Source organism: Hibiscus syriacus, unplaced genomic scaffold (assembly GCF_006381635.1).
Source record: "Hibiscus syriacus cultivar Baekdansim isolate YM2019G1 unplaced genomic scaffold, ASM638163v2 tig00116964_pilon, whole genome shotgun sequence".
In the NCBI taxonomy this organism is placed as follows: domain Eukaryota; kingdom Viridiplantae; phylum Streptophyta; class Magnoliopsida; order Malvales; family Malvaceae; genus Hibiscus; species Hibiscus syriacus.
The window spans coordinates 1,841,966-1,868,802 of NW_024063489.1; the positions used below are offsets into that span (position 1 = coordinate 1,841,966).

The 26,837-nt window shown below is 34.4% G+C and overlaps 2 protein-coding genes and 1 pseudogene across 2 annotated transcripts; 1 reads left to right on the top strand and 2 right to left on the bottom strand.

Annotated features, from left to right (window-relative positions):
- Positions 1 to 14,257: 14,257 nt before the first annotated feature.
- LOC120191035 (probable xyloglucan glycosyltransferase 12) lies at positions 14,258 to 17,214 on the bottom strand. The gene is made up of 5 exons (XM_039194036.1): positions 16,300 to 17,214; positions 15,896 to 16,204; positions 15,494 to 15,784; positions 15,284 to 15,397; positions 14,258 to 15,181 (listed from the first exon to the last, which is right to left on the bottom strand). Exons 1-5 carry the CDS (start codon positions 17,050 to 17,052, stop codon positions 14,555 to 14,557), a joined length of 2,094 nt encoding a protein of 697 aa, XP_039049967.1. The 5' UTR covers positions 17,053 to 17,214; the 3' UTR covers positions 14,258 to 14,554.
- Positions 17,215 to 20,461: 3,247 nt separating this feature from the next.
- Positions 20,462 to 23,780, bottom strand: LOC120191036 (annotated as a pseudogene).
- A 425-nt stretch (positions 23,781 to 24,205) lies between these two features.
- LOC120190935 (probable pectin methylesterase CGR2) lies at positions 24,206 to 26,340 on the top strand. The gene is made up of 6 exons (XM_039193948.1): positions 24,206 to 24,389; positions 24,476 to 24,515; positions 24,778 to 24,813; positions 25,031 to 25,405; positions 25,786 to 25,841; positions 26,188 to 26,340. The coding sequence occupies exons 1-6, from the start codon at positions 24,270 to 24,272 to the stop codon at positions 26,338 to 26,340; spliced, it is 780 nt and encodes a 259-aa protein (XP_039049879.1). The 5' UTR covers positions 24,206 to 24,269.
- Positions 26,341 to 26,837: the final 497 nt, after the last annotated feature.

Below are 26,837 nucleotides of genomic sequence, written 5' to 3' on the forward strand. Positions count from 1 at the left end.
TATTTTTAAAATTTAATTCATGTCCAATATGTATTAACATTATATTCTTATTATAAATTAAAATATTTTTTGTGTTATTAATTTTTTATCAACTTTATTGTTTTATATTTTCATAATTCACATATTAAATTTATGTAATAATTTTTTAATAATTGTATTTTAATTTAATTATTTAACAACTATTTGCTCAACTCTATTTTAAAAATTTAAATATCAGCTATATTTTTATTTCTGAATTCAATTTTTCATTTATATTAATCAAACATATTTTCTAATTTTATAATACATCATTTTTTTTAGTTTTTATTTAAAAGCCACATATATATTGGTGGTTGGGATTAGATCAGTTGAAAAACATAGTCTACATATCCGATTAAGCATTTGATTATGAACTGTCACCCGCCTTCTTTATCAAATATCATGTCAACAACATTAATCACCGAATATCTATATTTAGATAGTATTTTTTTACTATATATGTCAAAAATACATTTCACGATAACTTTGCATGGAAAAAGATAACCAGAGGTGTTTTAAATCAACTGAAAATAATAATAACAATAACATTTAATTAAAAACAACAACTGTAGACAGAACCAAACAAAGAACTGTTGGTCAATGATGTTGTTAACTGTAAATTTCGTGGTTTGCATTTCGGACTAGCCTAAGATGCCCTACAGCAATTTCCATGAAGAAGAAAATACCATTACTTCTCGAAGGAAAAGGGTGTCATAAAATGTCAATACGAATTAAATCAAAGCTTTGATTAGACAGAGAAAAAATATTAAGTAATTAGTAAAAGAAAAAGGGAAAAAAAGAGAGGCACAAACAGAAAGCAAAAGGGTCACACGGTGGGCGCGATTGATGGTCAAAAAGATTGAAAAGCATGCAAAGTTAACATTTCGTGATTTTTAGGACGCACAAAAAAGTAAAAAACAGTGAAAATGATTACATATTTGTTGCTGGACAGCTTGGAATTGTGAAAACAAAGTTGGTACGTATTAGGAAAAGAAAATAGTCTTAGTTGCGCACGAGCTGGATCATATGGTTTCCACCGGCAAAATAGCCGGAATAATGCATACGGGAGGTTTAATTCCCTAAATAATGCACTTTAATTATTATTTACCCAAATGGGGTGATTGCTATAGGAAATATGGAAAGCTCGGCGTCTTCAGGCTGTCGTCGTCTTCAACTTGGATATCCCGGCGTTTTTAGGGTTAATTTTTCCATGATTGCTTTCTCGGCGTCTTTGGGGTTATGACACTATAGGAATGCTCGGCGTCTTCAAGCAATTGGACTGTGGGATATCTCGGCGTCTTCTGCATGCTACAAGGAATGCCAAGGTGGATCTCTCGGCGTCTTCACCTGTCGTCTGATGGGAATGCTCGGCGTCTTCAAGCAATTGGACTGCGGGATCTCTCGGCGTCTTCTGCATGCAAGGAATGCCAATGTGGATCTCTCGGCGTCTTCACCTGTCGTCTGGCGGGAATCTCTGCATTACTCTCTGAATCGTGCATGCATTATGGGGGCCTGAACGTCTTCATCTCTGCATGCATGCAGAGTTGATTTAACATTTCAATACAATAATAATAGGAGTGCTCGGCGTCTTTAGTTAATAGGGTTACAGGGGCGTTCGATTTCTCGGCGTCTTAAGATATACATGGAGAATATTTGGTTGCAGGTGGTCGTGAAATCTCGGTGTCTTCTTCTTCCGAGATTCGTTCTGCATGCGTCTGTATTCTTTGTGGCCGAAGCTTGAGATTCGTCTGAAGCGTGAGATTCGTCTGAAGCGTGAGATTCGTCTGAAGCGTGAGACTAATAATTTACTCGAAGTCTTCAATTACTTGTTATAAAATAGGGGTGGGTATTGTATTTCATTGCATGCAGTTGGTTTAACTTACAGAAGCAAGTGAGGGAATTTTTTTTTGCATTAGATTCAATTGAAGCTGCTGCTTGAAGTGATATTGGAGATTTTGTTGGTTCGGTAATTTTTCGAGCTTTGGTTTAATGTCGTTCAAAACACGTAAGTTCTTTCTCGTTTCCCATGCGAACTCTTTTTTTTTCGTGTTGAAAGAATGCTCATATATGTTAGGAGAATGATACATTTAAATTTGTTCATGAGACCATAGTAATGTAATTTAGAGTACTAATGATAATTTAAATTAGAAAATGTAAGTTTGATGATTAGGTATACAGAAAATTTAAGTTTGAGTATTATTGTTAATTTAAATTTTCGTGTAATTTTTAGTTGTATTTTTATAATAATTATTAGAATTTTTATTTGATTTAGTGGGAAAAAATTCCCATTATGTAATCCTGATATTTTACCGTAATAATAATGTATTAAGTATTATTTTATAAACAATTGTTAACATAATTTATATTTTATTATAGTTTTGTAAATAATTAATTTTCATTACATTTATTAATGTAATTTATTCTGAATATCTATATTTTTACGTGTAGAGAAAATGAGCAACAAATTTTTCACGATTGTCCATTACAATGGACATATGATGGAAAATGAGGTCGGAGTTATTTTTCAGTCTGAAACACCTATAAATATGATGTTTAAAAGGGACATCATTTGCAGAGATCAAGGAGAGGATAGAAAGAAAAATACGTGCTAAAGTTGATGGTTTGAGGTACAGATTTATGGTATGTCCCAATCCGGTCAGGTATGCTGCAGTACCACTGAAGAAGACGATGATATTAACTATGGTTGAATTACAGACAAATATTCCAATTATTGAGTTATTGTTGAGTTGTGTAATATATCTAATGTGCCTGGGTCATCAATAAATGCGGTTGAAACTTCATCTCAAATGGGTTTCGAGTCATTTCGATAACCCAACATATAGGTCGATGAACAGCTTTGTGGCGATGTTGGAAAGCGCAAATGAAGTTGGTGGAACATCTGGAGCCGCAGAGTATGATGCTGAAAACCGCTGGGAAGAAATACTTGAAGATTCCAGTGAAGATGAAGAAACTGAGGAACCTCTTTGGCTAGGATGATGCCATGTTCCATGGTGATGAAGCTGATATCAATATTGATGAATATTCGACATCGTATCAACCTACCCCTCACATGCAGGAGATTGATTATGAAGCAATGAGGGCACCTGAATTCCCGGAGATGCCACATTTAACTTCAGGCTATATGATTGAATTGTCCGATAACTCTGGTGAATTAGCAGTTGGGAAGCAATACAGAGGAAAAAAGAAGCTACACTAGCGATTAAAGAGTATTGCATAAGAGGCCATGTAGATTGCAAGACTGCAGAGTCCAACCAGAAAACTTTGTACGCAAAGTGTGTTAAATATGGGCCCGAGTGTAAATGGTTGATCAGATGTCCAAAATGCAGAGGCAGATGCTTGGGTCATCACAAGGTACAATGGTCCACACACATGTTTGCAAAACTCTATCGAACAAGACCACCGACTACTGGACTCCGATGTAATTTGTCAATATGTGAAGGTTTTGGTTGAACAAAATCCAAGGATCCCTTGCTCGGTGTTAGCTGCATCTATTCGAGACCAGTTCGGATACAATGTAAATACAAACCCGTGTGGCATGCGAAGGAGAAGGCAAGGAGGTTGATATATGGCGATTGGGATACATCTACAATGAGTTACCTGATTTGTTACGAGCTATGAAACAATTCATACCTGGAACCATCGTGAAGTCTCAGACCATGCCTGCATACGACCGAGAAGATCAACTTGTTCAAGGGAAGAGAATATTCCATAGACTCTTTTGGGCATTCAAGTCTTGCATAGAAGGTTTTCCATTTTGCAAACGTATGGTCCAAATAGATGGTACGTGGTTATACGGTCAATACAGACATATTATTGATAGCAGTTGCAGGATGGTAACGAAATATATTCCCAATTGCATTCGCCATCGTTGAAAGAGAGACAACAGAGGCTTGGGACTTCTTTCTCAATAATCTACGTAAGTATGTCGTCCGAGAAGAAGGAGTTTCCTTGATATCCGATCGAGGAACTGGCCTTTTGGCAGCAATTGAACGACCGGAAGTCGTTGGACACCTCCGCACGCATATCCCGCATATTGTATCCGTCATATTGGTAAGAATTGTATTGAGAAGTTTCATAACGGCCGTATTCGTAGGGAGATAGTCAGCATGGGTAAGTTTTATTTTCAGCATTTGTACTCATTTATGTGTTTGTTTATAAATTGACTTTAACACAATATCTATTTTGAAACAGGATATGAACTACGCCAACCAAATTTTGACAAGAGATTGGAGGATTTGAAGGCCATAGATGAGCGTGTTTGGAAATGGGCGTCGAAAATCGAGCGGGAGAAGTGGTCGCAAGCATACGATTGTGGTCGGAGATACGGACACATGACTACAAACCTTGCTGAGGCCATTAATTCAGTACTAAAAGGTACACGACATCTCCCAATAGCGAGTGTGGTGAAAGAGACATACTTTAGGTGGCTAATTTGGTCTGATAAAGGGAAAGAGATCGAGTGTCTGATAAATCGAGGTAAATCTGGGCTCCGGCGGTGGTAAAAGCAATGGAAGCAAATGAGCGTATGGCAAACCTCAATTTGTTCATGACTTCGATCGAATTGGACATACTTGTTGTCATCGCATGCATACGTCGCAACGAAGGAGCAGATCGAGAATTTACTGTTAATTTACGACAAAGATGGTGTGATTGTGGCCGCTTTCAGGCGTGGAGATATCCGTGTGCTCATGCAGTCGCTGCATGTATGCATACTGGAATCAATTCATACACTTATGTTGATGAGTGCTTTCACCTACAGAGGATATTAAATATAACACCATGAGTTCAGACCGATCCCAAATGAATCTTATTGGGACAATCGCGATCATGATGAATGGTTGCCAAATCCACTACTTCGTAGAAGTCCACGGGTCGACCGGAATCTACTCGTATTCATACCAGTATGGATATACATATTAGAGAGAAAGGTCAACCGAAGAGGTGTGGTTATGTAGAGGTGAAGGGCATTCAAAAAGAAATTGTCCAACCTTCCACAGTATAGACTCAGCAGTAATCTTGTCCAAACCTTCCACAGTATAGACCTCAGCAGTAATATTATTTATAAATTTTTATATTATATGCGATTCAATTACTCGAGTACATATTTAATAATAATTATTTAAATTTAATTATTTAACTTTAATGATTTAATAATAATTATTTAACTTTAATGATTTAATAATAATTACTTTAATGATTTAACTTTAATGATTTAATAATAATTACTTTAATGATTTAATTTTAATGATTTAATAATAATTACTTTAATGATTTAATTTTAATGATTTAATGATTTAACTTTAATGATTTAATAATAATTACTTTAATGATTTAACTTTAATGATTTAATAATAATTACTTTAATGATTTAATGATTTAATGATTTAATAATAATTATTTTAATGATTTAATGATTTAATGATAATTACTTTAATGATTTAATTTTAATGATTTAATAATAATTACTTTAATGATTTAATTTTAATGATTTAATGATTTAACTTTAATGATTTAATAATAATTACTTTAATGATTAACTTTAATGAATAATTACTTTAATGATTTAATGATTTAATGATTTAATAATAATTATTTAATGATTTAATGATTTAATGATTTAATTTAATAATAATTACTTTAATGATTTAACTTTAATGCTTTAATAATAATTACTTTAATGATTTAATGATTTAATGATTTAATGATTTAATGATTTAATAATAATTACTTTAATGATTTAATTTTAATAATTTAATAATAATTACTTAATTTTAATGATTTAATTTTAATGATTTAATAATAATTACTTGAATTTAATGATTTATATTTGATATAATAATAGTAAATATATTCGATTCAATTACTTTAATTTGATACAAATAATTAAAATAAGGATTACAACTCTTGTCGGTGTCGGGGTGTTGTTGAGTAATAATGTCGAGACCCACGTCGGTTTCGTTGTTGTCGTTGCACTTGTTCAGGAGTTTGTTCAGCATAACCAACATGCTCATTCATCGAGGGCATAGGTTCTGGTGTTGTAAATACATGCCCACCACCACTACGCTCTCCCATCTGAGGACAAACACTCGTACGTGTGATCATAGATGTCATCTGATCAAAATCATTTGTTGCCCCAAACATAGGAGGGAACATGAGTGATTGATGAGGAACATGCTGAGGAGTGTAGGGCGTAACACCAGAATCACCAACCATTTGACTAAATGATCTTGTGTGATCAAAAGATTCTGGTGGGATATTATCCATTGTCTCTTGTTCTGCTCCACGGTGAGAAGAACTCCCACTCCCACTCCCAGTCCTTCTTGGTTTCTCGGGTTTACCGAATTTTTTGGTATACTCTATAAATTGTCGCCTTTCTCTGATCGTTGTCAAGAACGGCTTTCCATGTTCCCAAATAATTCAGGTAATCCGAACTCTTGAAGTCAAAGTCATCTGGTTGTATGGGAGTGAGCGTTGGCAAGTATGAACCCCTGTTGTTCCAATGATTGATATGGTTAGCATGCCTCACCGACCAATCCTCACCGACCCTACCCCGCCCATCTAATCGATGGAGAGCATCATGATTCTCTGGAATGACTGGAATATGTTGGTGGAAGCCGAACTGCCTCAACACTCTATCGGCAAATTGGAACTCCACAAACATGAAATGGATCAATGTAACATCACACCAATATTCACAACCCTCCCAGACATGTTGCGGTACGCACGACATAATTTCTTGATCATGGTACGGCCTCCAATAAACTATAAAATAAAATTATATAGTTATTATTTAATTAAATAATTATAAAAATCAACAAATTAATAAATAACAATATTATAATATAAACATAATAAAAAATAAATTCACTTATTAATTTTATATACCTAACTTTGCATTTGATGTCAATCTTAAACCTAAACTCTTTCACGTTGTTGTGCGCCAACCCCGTTCTTTCTATTTTATGCCTCCATCTGTATACCAATCAAAATAAAATTTTGTAATTATTTTTCATTTACAAAATATTCTTTATTTAATTAAAGATAAAATTTTAAATCAATAAAATTACCTTCCGGCAAGAGGAAAGTCAACTGCAGTTCGGCTAATCGGTGTTAACCATGGAATTCTGTACCACGCCCACGATTGTAATAACATCGTGCATCCACCGATTTCAGTGTACGCATCATTAACAATTAATGATGCCTTGCACATCTCGCGATACAAGAATGCCAATATTGCTGATCCCCAACTATATTGACGGGTCATAAAGAAGTTCTCCAAAAACGGAAGATATTGTATATGGACAAGATTACTGGATTTATCTGGCATCAAGATTCCGCCGATCAAACGTAATATATATGCGAGTTGCATATAATGTCTCGCTCACTACATTGTGGATCGAGCTTAAACTCATTTGCCAACCAGGATAATCTCAGCCGTGACCCTTTTGCTACATCTTGTCTGGTACCTTCCCAAGGTAAACTCACATATTGCAAACATGTCAAGATCTGTATTTCCAACCACTGCCATTCCATTTGTAGGAACCCTAGTTGTAAAGCCACATCCTCCAAAGTGATCGTACATTCACCACATGGAAGATGAAAAGTATGAGTTTCTGGTCTCCACCTTTCAATTAATGCACTTATCAAACCGGGGATCAACCGAAATTCTCTTACAAAAGCAACATCATAAAAACCCACTGTTTTCAAATTATCAACACGTTGATCTGGCATCTCACAGTTGATAAGTTGAGGACGAAGGACTCGTTGTTCGTCATCCTGCAATTTATTAGTCATTGTAATTAGAATTAATACACCGTTCTCAAATAAAAAAAATAAGTCGATCATATTACCAGTTCTCCCAAATTACTCGAAATGTGTCGACCATCTAGCCTCAAAAGAACATTTTCTTCGGCCATGTTTCAACAAATCTAGACAAAAAAAATTAAATATTACACTCAATTATTACATTGTTTTATTCAAATAATCAATTGCATGTTTTTACTTTAATAAAAAATAAACATCAAATATAAAATGATCCCTAATTACTATTTGCTTCTCAATATTTTCAAACTTTGCAATTTAATCACTAAATTTATAAATTCTTTCAAATTTAACCAATTAAGCATATTAATACTAAATTCAAGCATAGTATACCAACTTTTTATAATTTACTCTAATTTCTTAAATTCCTCAAATTTTGCAAAACGATCCCTAATTACTATTTGGTTCTCAACATTTTCAAAGTTAGCAATTTAATCCATAAATTTTAAATTCTTTCTAATTAACCAATTAAGCATACTAATACTAAATTCCAGCATAGTATCAACTTTTAATAATTTACTCTTATTCCTTAAATTCCTTAAATTTTACAAAACGGTCCCTAAAACTTTACAATGTTCCAAAATGGTCCCAACCTTATTTCAAATTATGTAACAACATATAAATTATTATTTCAGAGTGTAACAACATATAATCACAGAATTAATAAACTATGGAAACTAAAATTATGAGATCAATATGAAACCCTAAACCTTTAAAACAAGAATCAAATGAGATCTAGGGCTTGAGTTTAAATTACCTCAGGCTATGCTTTGTGATCTTACTGCTGATCAATCTCCCTCTCAAGCTCTCACTGCTTCTGTAATTGTGAATTGCCTCAGCCCCAAACTCTCACATTGCCTCAGCCTCAGCCTCAGCCCGAGCAGTCTCTTATAAACACATTCGTAACTCATCCATGCATTAGGATTTATTTGTTAAGAAGACGCCGAGCTATCCAGCCTTCCATGCAAAGACGCCGAGAAATCCTTACCTAAATGTAAAGAAGACGCCGAGAAATCCAACAGTTGCATGCCCCCCACATGCAGACGTGCAGGACCCCCACATGCAGACGTGCAGCCTTGCAGGACCCAGGACCCGTGATTTCTGTGCTTTCTCCTTGCAGAACCTGTGCTCTCTCCTTGCAGAACCCGTGATTCTCAAGTCCAGTCCCATGCACAGCACTGAAGACGCCGAGAGTTCCTATGAAGAATCCAACTGAAGACGCCGAGAGATCAATCATACATGCACAACTCCCACGCTTCCACATCTGCTGAAGACGCCGGGATATCCAAGTTGAAGACGACGACAGCCTAAAGACGCCGAGCTTTCCATATTTCCTATAGCAATCACCCCATTTGGGGAAATAATAATTAAAGTGCATTATTTGGGGAATTAAACCTCCCCGTATGCATTATTCCGGCAAAATAGCCGGTTTCCACCATTCTTTTTCTTTTTTGGCCAAGTAATTGAGTTTTATTGTACCATAAGTCATTTACAGATTATATTTGTTGGTGTTAGATATATCAAATATTCCACCGAAATTTTCTTTAAACGAACAATATTTGAAAAGAAGATTTGGGTGTACATTGTTGAATCCTTTGGTTCATAATCTTGGTCATGCTATTTAATTAACAAGGTGAAACCAACAGTGATTTCGCTGCTGGAGTGGTACTCTTGGAGGAATAAATGTAGCTAAAGGCACAAATACATTTGGGTTATAAACATGTTTTTATAATCTTTCAGCCTCTGGTTAATATACCCAATTGTTTGCATTCAAACAAAGGACAATTGGAGTATCACTTTGTCACATAATTTTGAATGGTCCAAACTTATTTTTTTTTTAAATGTTTTTATATATACCGAGATAGACAACTAATGGTCCCAAAATTTGAAGGGCCCCAACTTCATAAGTCACCCGATTTGGTAAATAAGTGAGCAATTAATTGTTGAAAATTGAAACATTACAATAAAATATATTTGTAGCGCAGTTTAAGCAGCTATTTTAGAGAATATGCTATTAATTTTTTATATATAGTGGTGTTTTTAGATAAACGTCATAATATCCTAATATATAGTAGCGGATTTAGATAAAGATTTATAACGACGTTTGTATTAGCAGTTTGTATTAGCAATGTTTTTGCGGCGTTTTTGTTTGCATCAACTGGATTTTTTGCGTCATTATATTGTTTTTGTTTAATTACGGATGTGACAGGGGTATCATAATTTTATAAAATTTATATAGTTGGAATTATTAATATCTTTGTAATTTGTCAATAACTATGTAATTAATTGGTAGAATACTGGACTGACATTGATCTAGCCTTAAAAACATTATTTATGAAATAAAATTTGTGCAGATTTATACAAGAAAACGGCGAAAGTGACCCAATTCCTGGATGTGTACAACACATTGCTTAGTTTTAAAGTGCGCGCTTAGGCGCAGGTGTGCATCGGAAAATCGCCTCCGGCGGTACAGACGAGGCGGTGAACGACGGGTACGCTTTTCCAGAAAAAACCCAGTCGTAGGTGCTTCTACGCCTTTCGGGGAGGGGTAAAATTCCTTAAAAAAGCCAGTCCCCTGCCTCCCCCATCACCACAGCGCAGCAACCATGCCGCCGTTGCATGTTGCCAGTCGCCGACTGTAAACCACCAGATCATCTTCTTCTCCGTCGCACACTCACACTAAGTTTTAACTACCAATTTTCTCTAAATGAAAAAAACAAAAAAACAAAGGAGATCTACATCAGCCGACTATATATTATAGCCAAATAGAGTGAATTATCAAATATTTAATGCATAATCTTTTCCCAAATAATGCAAGTACAACAATAGATAATAACATTAATGTATCTTCTTTTCCCAATCTGATATTTATTACATTATCTTTTTCAAATTATACAGTACAGCAGTGAATTATTAATATTTAATATATTATCTTTTATCTATATTTATTGAATTTAATTTATATTATTTTGAACAACTATAATATGATTATGTTATTAATATTAAATACTTTAATATTATTTTAAATAGTAGTAATTAATTAATATTGAATATTATAATATGTTATGCAAAAGACATCTTCATCCTGCACTTTCCACCTAGATTCCAAAGATCCTTTGCGCCTCTGTGCATTTACTTTTTAAAACTAAGATACATTGAAAGGGAAAGGATAGGTGATGTCCCTAGTGAAGGAGTGTTGCCCTTCTGCCTGCCTGCCTCTGATTAGGACTTCTCCTACATTTCCAGATTTTTCATTTGAAACTGGATGGACATTTTGAGACAAAATTCATCTACAAGACTACAAAACAAATTTGAAACAGTTTCTTCCTACTTTTCTAATGTTTTTCATTCTCCAGGTTTCTGAATTTCATTTCTAGTTTTGACATCTGGGTGTTTAAATTGCATGATAAAAGGAGTAGGCGTAGGTCCCCGTTTAATAGGCATGATTCCTTCTCATAACCTGGCATTTACTGCTACATCTGTTGCCCATCCTCCTCATTCATTGCAATCACTTGTCTCTCGTTTTGGTTCATCACTAAATTTTTGTCTCTTGTTTCACAGTTCCCTTTGTATCTTCGGTATACCATGTAAGTTAAGAGCACCAGGCTGTGGCCCCTTACCCTTTTTAACGTTGCAAATGCATCCCTTTATTTGGCAATTACAGCTGAGGCAGTAAGAGTAGTTTACTTATTAATCAAATGCTAAATATATATCTAATTCAAATCGACCGAGACTGAAAAATGAAAGAAATGCGTCCAACGGAACAAGATATGAAGTGACGGTTTGTTCAGGTAGGCAGGCACTAGGGTAGCAGCATAGCCCGGCTGCACAGTCGCAGATCATATCTATACATCAGTTCCCTACTCAAATATCTATTTTTTTATTAAGGAAATTAAGGTTTGGAGTTGTCAACGTCCCCAATCTAAAGTGAGGATCTTTGGTCCAACTTTGGTACCATCCAGTATTATATATATTTTTTCATCCTCGTGATCCCTGGTGTGGTTTTGTAATAGCTCAGAAATATTAATTGTGTGCAGGTGGGTTGAAAGCAAGTGGCGTTGCTACGTCGTCTCTCTCACGCACCGCCGTAACTGCCTTGAGCCTTGTCTCTAAGTTTGTCTTTTCTTTTGACTCTGCTCCCATGCAATCCAATCCTTCCGGTTCCAGGTCCGTACTCCATAAAATCACACAGATTCTTTTCAACCTCCTGTGGATCCATTTATCTTGTAACACCAAAACCCTCCGCCATTAGGTTCTTCTGGGCACATTCTTTTGCTGGGTAAATAACCTTGTTTTTAAGCCTATTCTGGATTTTTTTCTCCAGGGCCACTTCCTTTTCCCAAATATTGGGCTTACTTTGTCATTCCAGGGTTCAAAGTTTAAATGGCTTCTTCATTTCATATATTTCTGCATGAATATTCAATACAATATCTCTGCTGTCCGAGTTTCATAAGCCATTGATGAACTTGAGCTACATCACATCTTGGATATTAAAGAGAACACACTGAATTAGCTGGATCCTTCTAGCAAATGAAATACATTTGACCATCCAGCTTTGTATTCTCCTTGAAATCCTGTCAACCGAGATACCTAATTAGAAATTGACCCAATTAAATACTAGTAGCCTCAACAATAAAGTTCAAGCTTTGTTTGACAAATACCAGTGCTGCAAAGCACAGTTTTTGAACAATGCATTTGAATTCCAGAAACGTTATGAAAATACTTCAGGATGCTACTAATAGCTACACATTCATAAGTTCTCATGGTGAACATCAATAAATCGTTAGCAAAACACATGATTAAGTTGAAGTAATTATTTTTCACCACACCAAACAATTAAATATCTTAGAGAAGTGATTATTTTTCACCACACCAAACATTTTCATGGTGTTTAGTAGTCGTAATTTTACATTACCCTTGTTGATGCAAAAATGTGTAAGTTTATTTTTTATTCACCCATGTTTGGAGTTAAGTACTGATTTAGACATTAGACTACAACTTTGAATCATATTATTGATATTTTTTATTATATTTAATATACGATTTCTTTATAGGATTATGTTATAAATGATTGGATTTTTTAAAAACAATATATATGAAGATAATAATTGAAGAATCCTAAAAAACTTGAAAGTTAATAAAATTATTGCAATATTTAGTTTTCATATATGAGTTGGAGATATTCATGGAATAAAAAAGTTAATAAAGATAATTATAGATGTGATCAAAGGTCATTAAATAATATATAATTTTAGAGTTTTTGTAATTGCACAACTTTTTTTGTGTAATTGTTTCTTTCATCCATTTTTATGAATTGTGTAAGAGTTTTAGGCTGAAGAAAAATATATTTAGTGTAGAGGGTGTGAAGCTTTGCCAAAGCCTGCAAATTTATGTGAAGAAGCTTGTATTTTTATTTTTCCTTGTCGTACGAAAAAGAAGGAAAAATTTACAATATAAATTATTCTGGTTACATCTCTTTGAAATGAAAATTGGAATTAAAAAACACAAATGATATTGGAAGTAGACGGAATAGAAAGGAAAGTGACACCGGAAACCAATATATTAATTTTTTTTTATTCCAGGAAACCGATATATTAAATTAAGCCACGTCAACATGCCACTCATCAAATTCACGTGTGCGGCTGTTTCATTTCTGTACCATGGAATTCAATATTTCAACCAACCTGTCTGTCATTTTGACTGCAAAAATTGTAAAATTAAAACCTGTTTTTAAAAGGAAAAACATTCTCAAAACAGACGTTTCTCGACTACACCACCAAACGATCATCGATCCTCCTTGGAAACACGTGTTTCACTGCTCTTTCTCCGATGACATCATTTTTCTAGTGAAAATTTCCTTGTGGGGGATAAATTTATGCAGCTGATGGGTCCATATCCAGTGTGGTCCAGCTGCTTCACATTCATAAATTCGGTGAGCCAGCTTTGATGATGGGCTAACGGCCCCACTGCCCAAGAATGGAATACAGACCCCCATGTGCTGTGCCCAGCTAACCAATGACGTACTTAATTTTATAAATTTGTTTATTGGTAGGGTAGGAGTATTCAATTCCTGGATAATGTTTTCAATCTATATTTTTAACTGTCACGCTTCGTCTGTTAATAGCAACATCAATACTTCCAGAAAATGAAAAAGCTCTTTTTCCGAATACTTAGCATGGTTTTAAAACATTACATTTATGACATGAACCGATGTAAGGTTTCTTATCCATACATGATTTGGAAGGTAGTTCATGAAATCAGGGGGAAGATTTTTGAGAAGGGTAAAAGTGATGGTTGTCCAAACATGAGAGACAAGCAATAAAGGTAAAGATATCACGAAGTTTCCTTTCACTTCCCCTGGATTTGGTAAACTACAAATGTTGATCAAAGCGATCGCATTGAAACTGTAAATTCCTGTTTCAAGTTTGAACATCTTTTTTTCCTTACAAAAGAATTGCCATAAAAACAAAAGAATCGAAAACCTTGCTACATACATTGAACGAACAGTATCACAAATTTCAAGTGTGTCTATGTTCAAAATGGAGGCTATTCTGCCATTTTATCTTTTATACTGTGGGTGGAAATGGAGCCATAATCTAGAGGGTAGAAGATCATTTACCGGATTCAATGTCCGCCGCTGCCGGCATTGCCTGAATTTATATCAACCACATCTTCCTACAAAAGCCCTAATCTGTCACAGAACCTGCTCACCGATCAAGTCGAGACCGACCAGAAGGAAGGATATCCCTTGAAACAGCAAGAAATAGAAATGGATACCCTGTGCAGACAGAAGGCTCCTAGCTGAAGCCGTTAGAAGAAGGAACGCCAGAGCAAGCTCCTTTGTATATATCCTATTATGCTTCTTTTTCTTAGCCTTGTGCTCTTGTTCTTGCATGAGTTCTGCTTTCATTTCCTCAAGATTGGGTTCTGATCCAACCCGGTTGTGTTTTGGCTTCTTCTCAACCAAGGAAACAAGATCACCCTCCGAGGATCGGCCAGATTTTTTGGTAACAACCCACTCATATGCACTGCCAAGTTGGAAAAGACCGGATATCATAGCATTGAACTTGGTCACTGACATGGTATTCTCGAAAAGAAGGTAAGGAACAATGAACGGGAAAGACTTCAGGGCTGGAAGGATGTTGAGGAATGACATTGTAGCAGGGATGTAACAGACAACCCATGCTGGAAGCTCAGCCTCTGGAACGAACATGGTCATTGGGAGAATTATGCAGAATAGAGTGAACGAATAAAATGGTAGCACCAGTTTTCGAAGCAGAAAGAACAGAAAGATCAAGTTGAATTTCTTCCATACACTTATCTGCATCAATCGAATTACAGAAAACAACAAACATAGGAATCAAAATTCAACAAAATAGACATTGGATGGTGAATTGAAGTGAGCTTTAAAAAAATTATTCACCTTAGCACGGATAATATCCGGAAAACAGAGGCGAAATAACTGCATAGGTCCAGAATGCCATCTGTGCTGTTGTTTCCTATAAGCTTCGTAAGATTCAGGAAGCTCACACTGACACTGGTAAACAGATAATAGATACAAACATTCAATTCTAAGAACGTTAATGGTTGCTAAATTCAACTTGCAATATTACACATTAAGCTCGAGCTATACCTCCACATCATTGAGAAAAACGAACTTCCATCCGTGAAGATGAGCTCGGACAGCTATATCCATGTCCTCGACCGTTGTCCTCTCCAACCACCCACCGGAATCCTCCAAAGCCTTAATCCTCCAAACTCCAGCAGTCCCATTAAACCCAAAGAAATTAATGAAAATACCATTCACTTGTTGCTCTACCTCAAAGTGAAAGGCTAAATTTATGTTTTGCAATCTTGTTAGTAAGTTCTCATCCTTATTCACAAATGACCACCTAGCCTGAACCAACGCTACATCCTCATTATCCTGTAAGAATACAACCAAGACAGAATTTCAGTTCAACAAACCCTAAACAAGCTAAAGTGTGCTTGAATTCACTCAATTGAACCTAAAAGCATAAGAAGTTAATTTAGTTACCTTAAAGTGGGGAACAGTTCGTTTAAGAAAATCAGGGGTGGGCTGGAAATCAGCATCGAAAATGGCAACAAATTCACAGTCTTTGACATAACTGCAACCCATGGCGGACTTGAGATTACCAGCTTTATAGCCATCTCTGATGATACGGTGCCGATATACAATGTTGGCACCTTCTTGTTGCCATTTGTGCACCTCGTCTTTAATAAGTAGCTGAGTTGTTGGATCGTCAGAATCATCCAAAACTTGAATCAAAATTTTGGATTTTGGCCAGTCCAAATTACAAACTGCAGCGATTGATTGTTGGTAAACCTGCAAATTTAAAAAATATGTTAAAATTAAACCATAACTACAAATGGGGTTCTTTTTAAATGATGAAAATGTTTGGTTTTTCCTTCTTGTTTTACCTCTCTTTCGTTACACATGGGAATCTGAACGAGAACCATTGGGAAGAAACCACTTTCCCCAGATTCAAGATCTGCAACAGCGCCTTGTTTGGGAATTGGCTTGATTTTTTTGAAACGGATCCAAAAGCAACCCAAACAGAGGATTAACCTATCCAAGCTTTGGATAAGGAAGAGAACAATGCAGACATTGGCGAGGAACTGAAGAGGGGGAGCCAGGTACTCCACCCGAACCAGAACCCAGCGAGAGTATAACAAACCGAACAAGTCTCTAACACCATAGGGCGAAGTAAAAACGTACTGCAATTGAAGCTTTGGGGCACCAAAATGCCAGCCTTTAAAATACGCCGCAATCTCGAAACCGAGTAACAGTAAGGACAACCAAAGGAACACTTTGATGCAGTTATATAACCTGGTTTTAACGGTTCTGTTTTCGTTAGAGGAAGTGTTGTCAGCGTCGGTTCGTCCGGAAGCGACTCGGCGACGGATGAGGGAACCGAGGGAGACGAATGTTGAGGCAATGGAGGTTAAGCAACCCGCAGCGCGGTGGGCTTTTAAGAGGAGAACCCAAGTGAGTTGCTTGGCGTTCTTGTTACGCGCTTTATCTCGAGGACCGGTTGGAGTGTTGCCAATGAGAAAATCGTCGTCGGATAGAGCCTCGACCTCGTCAATTGACCAGTTTGGGTTTTCCATTTTGACAACCACGGGGGTTCCTTTATGGCTGCCTTTTGCCCAGAAATCAAAGGACAACGCCATTGTTGGGTTTTTCTAAAGGTTGGAACTTTGCTGTTTGGTTCGATCTTTAGGGGGGTCACAAAATAAAAAACGAGGGAGAAAAAAAAAACAGCTAAAAGCAGAACAACACTATCGAATAATAGGAGAAGGAAACGGAGTTGTGGTTGAAGCAACCAAATTCGTCTTTCTATAAATATCGAACAGAACTTAAAGAAGAAGAAAAACGGGTTTTTGAAGAGGAGCCGAGAAGTGTCAGAGAGAGAAAGAAGCCTGTGCTTCTCAGTTCAGAACTGGGGAGGGGGAATTAAGGAAGTTCCAAAGAGCTCTTTCTCGCTCAATTAGATGCTTACAGCTTGCAAAAGGAGGTGGCTTTAAAAAACCCAAAAAAATTTAAGAGAAAAAGGAAAGAGGGAAGGGGGGGGGGGGGAAGATGGCAACAGCTCAACACGTCTTTGATTTTTATTTTATAACAATTCAGACATCGCTCTTTTTATTTTCTTTTAAAATTTTAAGACAGAAACACGACAGCACGGTGCCTGTCAAAGTGTCAATATCACAAATTCCAAATCGGACACAACAGAACATACCACATAAAGATTTTTAAACACAAAATAGAAAGGCAACGATTAGGAAACCGATTAATATTTATAATAACAAATGAATCTTCAGTGGCAAATCTTTACAACACAATTTGAGGTTGTATTCAATTTTCTAATAAAAATTTGGAATTTTAAGTAAATTTTTAAAAGATTTAATTTATTTTTTGAGAAAATATAAATCTAACTTTTTTTTGGGTAAAAATAATGAAAATTGTATATAACTTAAATTAAAAATTTAAGAAAATAATAAAATAGTTTTTAATATTTTAAAATTTAGAGAGTTAGAATCCCTTCAACCTATTATAGTCTTCCCATAAAAATTACTATAACATCATAAACCATGGGAAGAAACAATAGTGTGGTAAGGAAAGTGTTTAGCATTTCTGTCAAGATAAATTTTTTAAAAAGATAAAAAAAAATACTTTATATATGATATTATAAACTAAAAACATAAATATAAATTATATTTAAAATTTTAAAGATCCAATATATAAAATATCTCAATTTAAATTATAAAAAATAAAAAATAATTTTATTAAGAAAACATATTACAATGCAATATATATTTTATGAAAATAGATAAAAATTTTAATTATTTTTTTAATTAATTTTTAACATAATTGTTGATGTAATATTTAAAAAAAAATCAACGATGATGTGATATTAACTTACAGTGACACATCAATATAATCGTTAATTTTTTTATAGCAAATAACAAGAACGTAGTATTAAGTATAATTTTAAAACAAAAAATAGTTAGATGACCAAAAATAGAACAAAAGTGTAAACATCTAGTTTACCCATAATTTATTAGTCATTTAATTATAACTTAATAAGAAATTTTGAATTATAAAATAAACACACTATAAAATAGTAAAAAAAATATTAAAACTATAATTTAATTTTAATAATATTTTTAAATAAAAAATAAAATTTTATCTTGTTTAAATTTTCTTTGAATTAATTATTGATATTCGATTTATTGACCAACTAATTCAGATCGGGTATTGGAGAGGTGAGGGTAATCCTTCTAACTTAATTTACTCCATTCGTAAACATTAAAATTTAAATTTTTAACTTTATTAAAGAAATCTTATATATTATCCTACTGGAGCAACCCGTAACCAGGGGTAGTTTAATTTGAGAAAAGTATTAAATTTAATTTAATTTATTAATAAGAATTAAAAAAATTACATATCTAAATTATTTTTAAAATAAGGTATTAAAATTTTAGACCCTATTTTTAATTTCAGATCCGCTACTGCCTGTAACGGTGGACGGGAACCGAGAGATATTCATTTTCTTCAAGTATAAAAATGGTAACCTCCTATTGTCTTTCTACGAAACTTTCGCATGTTTTTTTTAAGCAAAAAGAGGAAGAAAAAAAATATTATATCTATGAGTAATGATTACACACGAAAACGTAAGCCGAGCTAATTGACCAAAAACAAATCATTGGCCTAGCTCGAGAAAGTTCAAAGTCATATTCTCAGTTCTTATAATTTTTAAGTTATTTTTGAATTTTTAGAAAAGATTATTTTAAAAAATATATTTTACTTTTGTGTGGAATAATAAAGATGTTTAAAATCAATTTTAAGAATTGAATAAATACTTTCAAAGAAGTTATCAAATTTTGTGTCTATAATTATTTATATATAGATTAGATTTGAGACTAAAAACTAAATACATCAATGATTTTATGTATATGTATTTTTTATTATTACTTATTAAATATTGTACTATATTTTCTATTTAATAGTTTTTATTTTTTTAATTCATTCTTATATAATCTTATGATAATATATATATTTTACATTAATTTAAAAAAATTACGTATATTTTACAATTAATACTGATATTGCTTAAATTTAAATCATCTCAAAAAATAAATTCTCTCTTATAACTAAAATTACACTTTAATATATATAATCGTGAGGAACAATTCAGACAACATTAACAATAATAATAAAAAGTAACGGTTCACTTTAAAAAATTTCATTCAGACAATGTTTATTATTTTTTGGATGTCACAATTGTCGGTGGAAGAACAATTCAATAAAACCTAAACACGTTCAACCGTTTTGACCTTTTTATTTTACTTTAAATAAAATTCAATATAAAGAGCATCATTTATTTTTAATTATGATATTTTTAATAAAATTCAATATCGATGCTTCAAATTCCCATATTCATTGGAAGACTTGCATAAAGGAAAATGAGGAATTTCTATAAATAATTTAAAGGAAAGAGGAAAAAGAAAGCACCAGTCAACAAAGTTAAACTAACAAATGGTGTGCCAGTGGAATCAAACTATCACAACTTATTATTTTGTGTCCCGTTGAAACCAAGAGAGAGGTGTAGAGAGTGGAATAAGGCAGGCTTGGGATTTGGCTCTTTTGGTATTAAACAATTGTAATCCTTTCTATTTATAATTATTTTACTGTCAAATTTTTTATTTGCTATGTTACTCATATTCATTGCTCAAGAGAGGGAGGAAGCTTGCTTTGATTATCTAAGCCTGGTGGTGTGTTCTAGACAGATCTATTATTGGAAATGATACCATTACTGTGAAATAAACAAGATCATAACAAGAACAAGGCATTTTAATGAGAATACATGCTATTTCTTAAAAAACTTTGAGATTTAACTTTGTATATACTTTGTGTTTTTCAATCAAATTATTCATCTCTTACTAAATGACTACAATAAATACAACCTCAGTTAACAAAAAGGTTCAACAATGAAGGCGAGGTACGAGGCTTTGAATATTTCACATCCCCTATTCTTGAACTTCATTTCCAGCACCTCCAGAGAAATAAACAAGTTTGTTTTTATTTATACCCTTACCATGTTCTTCCTTTCTTGCTTTATAGCCTCGTAGGAGGTCATTACCTCTTTAAATTTTGCCTCCGCAGCTTCTGAAATATATAACACAAGGTCCCGGGAATATAAACATCAAATGAAAAAAACCAAATCAACGCTGTTAAAATTTACAAGGTTTTAGTAATAACTGTCCGTCACATGTCACCTTTATTATCCTGATTCTGATCTGGGTGGAATTGTTTTGCTTTGGTTCTGAACGCAGTCTGCAGACAGATAATGTAATCTCAGTGCAACAACACTGGCGTAACATGAACCCATAATGACAAGAATCGATAATAATCCCGGTTTTTCAATTAAGTTCACTGATTGATTTCACTCAATTAAACATACACACACACACACATTAAAAAAAAACAAAAAACGCTAAAAGCTAACCAACTGTACAAGTATAGATGACAATGGCACTACCAGCAAACTTTGCAATGAATAGTATTTACAACAATGATTTTGCAAGAGCATTTCATCTTCTGGAAAATGATATTGGTTGCAAAAAGTGCGATGAAACAGACTGAGCCGTTTTTACAGTCAATAAAGTTATAGCAAGTCAACTTTTGATAACGATTTACCTTAAGTGTCACACGGTATAGAAAAGCATAATTATCATATCAAAATGAAGCCAGATTCTAAAAATGGAATGGATATTATATCTCAAAACAAAAGAAGCAATGTAAAAGCATTATAAATATATAACTCAGTATACCTTAATTTCATCTTCTGTATATGGATGTGTTCTGCACCTGTGGAGAAAAGGAAGTCCAGAAATGTCAAATATTATGGCTGAATACCCAGTTGAGCTCTTGGCTATCCTGACAATGATAGGGTGGAAAGGCATTTATAAACCCTATGTTACAGCAGCATTACCTGTCAAGACCTAAAACCGAGTAGTGATGTGATAACGGATAGCTCACACTATCTCTTTGGGGTTGCCCGAAGTTGGTTCTTTGATCTCTATATTGTGCTTCAGCCTTCCAATACCAGTCATCTTGCTGGAAGTGCTGATGATAAGCACCAGGGCCATACTCCCTCCAGCTCTCATAGCTCCTTTTGTACTTATTTCGCTCCCTGTTAAAACACACTTTGCATGCGCCTTATTCGCTCCTACAAAAAGAAGCAAAAATTAATTAACAATAAGTTGATATCCAAATGGTATACGAAAAAGGTAATCAGTATGTGCATTGCAAAATGCTCAGTGCCTCTGTTTTTGAAACTGTTATAGAATGTTAAGGAGTAATAGGAGGCCTAAATAGAGTGTGGCTATCGGTGTTAAAAGGAAAAAAAATGATATTTACACAAGGCTTGCTGTCAGTCGCATTTGTTAGCTAGAGGTACGCAGGTTGAAGAGGTCTGTAAGCTATGTGGGGAAATGGCAGAAACAATAAATCATTTGTTCTTTGAAAGTGCGTTTTCAAGGATAGTTTGCCAAGTGTTCTTCAGCTATGTGGAATTACCAGGTCTGTTGAAATTGGGAATACGTGCTGCAATGGGCTATAACCGACTGAAAGGAAAATCCCTTATTGCTCTAATACTGAAACTAGCATGGAATGCATTTATTCACTCCATCTCGGGGAGAGAAACAGTAGACAATTTTGTAATATAGAGAAGAGTGTAGTTGATATTTTGCAAAAGATTAAAGATAGTGTACAGATAAGATTACATAGGAAGAATATCAATAGGGTTGACAATGTAAATTCCCAACTTTGTATAGAATGGCGAATTCTTGGTATGTATAATTAGTTTTGGTGTTTGTAAATGTTTGAACAGTAGCAGGTTTCTCTTTAGGTCTCTACTTCAATTTATACCAAAAAAGAGAAAAACAAAATCATTACAGATAACTTCCACAAGAATCACGGCAAAAAACTAGCCACATGAAGTTCAGGTATATTCCCCAAAGATTCAAACTTTCCCAAGATACAAGTTTTTGTCATCATCAAATTCTATATGTTACAGCTTATCATTCCTTCATTATTCTGTATATAACTGCCAATAAAAATCTAAAGTTTAAAACAACCTAAACTAACACTTTGGAAACCATGTTCCAAGACCTATTGGAAGTAATATGGTAGTAAGATAAAGAGAATGTTCCAACATAACCAAAACTTACCACTCTCTCCATTTCTTCCTCGTATTCTTCTCGCATTCGACGATTATACCTTCTCCATGCTTCCTCCTGAAAGGATGTTCGAAAAGAACCTCTTCCCTGAGATGATTGTGACCTGGCTAACTTTCATGATGCAATTACACACATGATTAGATTCGTGAATTCAAAAAGAGAAATAAGAAATGCTGTATTCAACTGTTTTGAGGCATAAAGATAATTTTCATATTGCAAAAGACTTGATTGTGATATCATGTTAATTTGTGAGATAGCAGACACAATAGATCCATATGGCAGTTCAACAGCGCAGCACTCACACATAATGGCAATTGTCAAAGTATCAAAGCAATAATTTTGATTTCAAATAACCCACAGAATTGAATATTCATCTTTAAAACAATTTATGGTTACAAAAGCAATCCTCATTAAAAAACAACTGAAACTTTCTAAGAAAAAAAATTCTTCCCACCATTCCCTTTAAGAAAACAATGAAGTTACTGACGGCAAACTATTACAAGCAAAGATTTTCCCTCAAGAATACCCACCATATCAACTATAGCAGTACGCAATAATCTATAGCTGAACTGTGAGAGATCCTTTTTTTTTGTATACCTGAGTAAATACCCAATCAACAGACCTCCTCAGCTGATAAACCTGCCAAATTGCAACTACAATTAATGGGAAATTATAACAAATAGCTGCTCAGACCAAGAAAAACTTTATCAAAATCAATTGTTTCCATTCCCCAGAAGAAGAAGAAGACGAAAAAACGTAACCTTCTTAAATTAAATTTAAGGCCAAAAAAACCCAAAAACCACATCTTATTTTAGCATAAGATAAAATAATAAATCGATTAACTAAACGGTTGAAACACCAAAAGAGGAAATGGAAGAACTTACAGCGGCAGTGGTGGCGGTGGCGCCAATTAAACCAAAGAGGAAAAGTCCCCAAAGTTTTGGGTCGTCTTCTCGCCCTTTATAAACTCTGTTTGGAGACTGCCGTTCCTTACTCTTCTCACTCTCAGCATCTTTGCCTCCCATTTTTGTCGAATCCTCAGTTTCCAATTATCGAATTTTCAATAGTCCCTTCGCTTCAATTCAATTTTAATTCCAATCCCAAACCCTAATCGTATAGTCAGGATTTCTTCAGTTATTTTTCTCGTTCATAAATTAGTTTCCTTTTTTTACCGCGTTGTAGTATCTGATTTTATATCTACTACCCGATAAAGTGTTCAGAAACTTGATAAACTTCGCAGTATGGTACACGTGTCATTCATCTAATGTGTTGTGTTGAGCCAAAATCAGGCTGATACTGGGCCCGACTATAATGCTTAATTTTCCCGTTTAGGAATCAAAGCCGTTGGATTGGGATAACACGCGCCAGAACAGACGCACCTTTTTATAATTAAAAATGAGATCCGATTTTGTGGCTCTTCCCGCACAAATATACGTGTCCTTCAGTCTCTTATCTCTCGGTAATAATAAATTACTCCTAATTAATTATTGTTTTACGGATCTATACATCAGAAAATGCAATTAACTTAATTAATCATAATGAAATTATTTAACTTTTCTGCAAATTGATTTTCTTTATTTGAATCAGAATAGTTTTGCAGCAAGAACGGGAAATAACATACAAAATTGTAATCTAAATTTATAGGCATGTCGAGGAGGCCAGTGAATCCCTCTAGACGTTATGGCGACGCCGGCAGCGGAGCTGCTCTCTTTTCGCTTTCCAAGTCTCGTTCTCCGCCATTTCTCTCCATTGTTCTCACTGTCCTGGTATTTTTTTCCCTTAAATTATAATTTTTTTAATCTAATTATGTTTCTACAAGTTGTCTTTTTTGTTAATTATAAATAATTTTCAGGGCGTTTTGCTTATTGTTGCGTATTTCCATAGTGGATCAGGTTTGGTTTTCTGATTAGGTTAATTTATTTAGCATTGATTAATCATGTAATATGTACTAAATGTTCTTATGTTTGTAACTTGATCTGTAATATTTTTCCCCTTGCAGGATCCGGCTTAAAGCATTGTTTTCCAGAGTTGAAGGTAAATTGGTCAGGTTTGGTTTTCTGATTAGGTTAATTTATTTAGCATTGATTAATCATGTAATATGTACTAAATGTTCTTATGTTTGTAACTTGATCTGTAATATTTTTCCCCTTGCAGGATCCGGCTTAAAGAGCATTGTTTCCAGAGTTGAAGGTAAATTGGTAAAACTTCTTTTAAAAAAAATCACTTAAACAATGTGATACCGGTCGTGCTTTACAATAAGGGCTTTGATGCATATTTTCGGTGAACTGCGTGAGGATCTGTCTACAGATGTGGAATCTTAATGATATGTTTCATCTGAGGCATCGATGCGCTATTAGATAAGCTAATTAACTTCAGTTTTAAGATAGGATTTGATCTTCGTTTACAGGCGACTTTTCTTGCACATATGAGGTTCTACGGGCGATACCAATTCTGAAGAAAGCATATGGTGGTGGCATTCAGAAAGTTTTGCATGTTGGTCCTGATTCCTGTTCGGTGGTTGCAAATTTGTTGAAAGAAGAGGAAACTGAAGCTTGGGGTGTGGAACCATATGACATCGAGGATGCCGATGCTAACTGTAAAAGGCTAGTGCGTAATGGCATTGTGCGTGTAGCTGACATCAAATTTCCTCTTCCATACAGGCCAAAGTCATTCCCTCTTGTAATTGTTTCGGATGCATTAGATTACTTGTCTCCAAGATATCTCAACAAGACACTTCCGGATTTTGCACGAGTATCGGCCGATGGAGTCGTAGTATTTACCGGTAAAAGAAGCTTAAGTTTTATTCTGATCCCTGAACTTGCAGGTCATACCTGCTTGCCTATTCCATAATGATCCTTGTTTGCTTGCTGGTGATTTCAAGCACTTGATTCTTCCGACTCTGTCTCAAATTTTGCATTTTTTCTACTTGTGATTGATTCTTTGTTGAGATATACTGTCAATCTTTACCCATTCCTTGCATTTCAAGCGGTATGATGTCATCATGACCAGATTCTTCTCCATGTTCTATTTTTCATTGGTCATTGCCTTGCTTATGTTTTGAAAAAAAAAATTGCATGTAAGCTATTGTCTTATATCTCGTTACAAAGATATAATCTGAGCCTTTTGACATGCCAAGAACTTTAAATATTGTCACAAATGTAGGTTTTCCAGGTCAGCGGAAAGCTAAAGCTGCAGATGTGTCCAAATATGGAAGGGCGGTAAGTGGCCGTTACTATCTTTATTATGTACTGTTGGATAGGCCTCTTAAATGAATGTCGTCAAGTAGAATTTTCCATAGTAAGTTGGAAAACAATGCACTTCAATGAACTAGACAAATTCCCAGTATATCTTTAGGGAAATAAATATTTGACATGATGTCTTCATTGCTTGGATATGAGTGGTGTTGTGTGTTTCAGACTTTTAGCTTGTGTTTTCTTGCTGACCAGTTCTTTGATGTTCTGTTTCTGTAATTTTGGAGCTCGACATAAACGAATAAAAGGAGTGTTTTTTTTTACATAGCTTAACTCAATGTGACATGCTAAAGTGGTTTCTTGATATTTGAAGGCTAAACTGAGGAGCCCGACTTGGTGGGCACGATACTTTGTTCAGACTAGCTTAGAAGAAAATGAAGCAGCGGCCAAGAAATTCGGTAGTGCCGCAGAAAAGAGCTCATATGCTCCTAATTGCCAGATATTTCACTTAAGGTCATACAGCTGATTTGTTTACATTATAAGTTTTCGTTAAAATTATTTATTTATTTTGTTTTCGTTGGCTTACTTTTAATTCCATCAAATAATATTTGATGTATTCTTTAATTGAACCAAAACGTATTTGTTTTTCTTGTCACTGTCATTTAAAGTCTTCTTTCCACTGTAGTTTTGACAGCTCCAAAATGTAAAAGACAAAATACTGTACCTAAAACAAAAATAATTGGAGAGAAAAGCGTGCGTTATTCTCTCCCTTGTAAGTCAGTGAAGTGACTAAAGTTAATGCTGATGCGTCTGACATTGATAAGACCTCGAACCAACATTTCATTGTTTATTTTTAATAGAATAAGATATTTGTAATATAATTTTTTTGTAATTATTTGTAATATATATACGTTGTAAACGTAGATATTCGGATTTTGAACCACAATAAAAAAAATAATATCTTTAATCACTAAAATTATTAAGTGGATTCTTTCATATTAATTTTCTATATTTTCAGGTAAA

Bases quoted from the DNA above. Each gene is read 5' to 3' on its own strand.
- LOC120191035 (XM_039194036.1), bottom strand. From the start codon at position 17,052: ATGGCGTTGTCCTTTGATTTCTGGGCAAAAGGCAGCCATAAAGGAACC. The intron at 16,205-16,299 runs GTAAAACAAGAA...TTAAATTTGCAG, and splicing joins CCATGTGTAACGAAAGAGAG to GTTTACCAACAATCAATCGC. The intron at 15,398-15,493 runs GTATAGCTCGAG...TCTGTTTACCAG, and splicing joins TTTTTCTCAATGATGTGGAG to TGTCAGTGTGAGCTTCCTGA.
- LOC120190935 (XM_039193948.1), top strand. From the start codon at position 24,270: ATGTCGAGGAGGCCAGTGAATCCCTCTAGACGTTATGGCGACGCCGGC. The intron at 24,390-24,475 runs GTATTTTTTTCC...AATAATTTTCAG, and splicing joins CCATTGTTCTCACTGTCCTG to GGCGTTTTGCTTATTGTTGC. The intron at 24,814-25,030 runs GTAAATTGGTAA...CTTCGTTTACAG, and splicing joins CATTGTTTCCAGAGTTGAAG to GCGACTTTTCTTGCACATAT.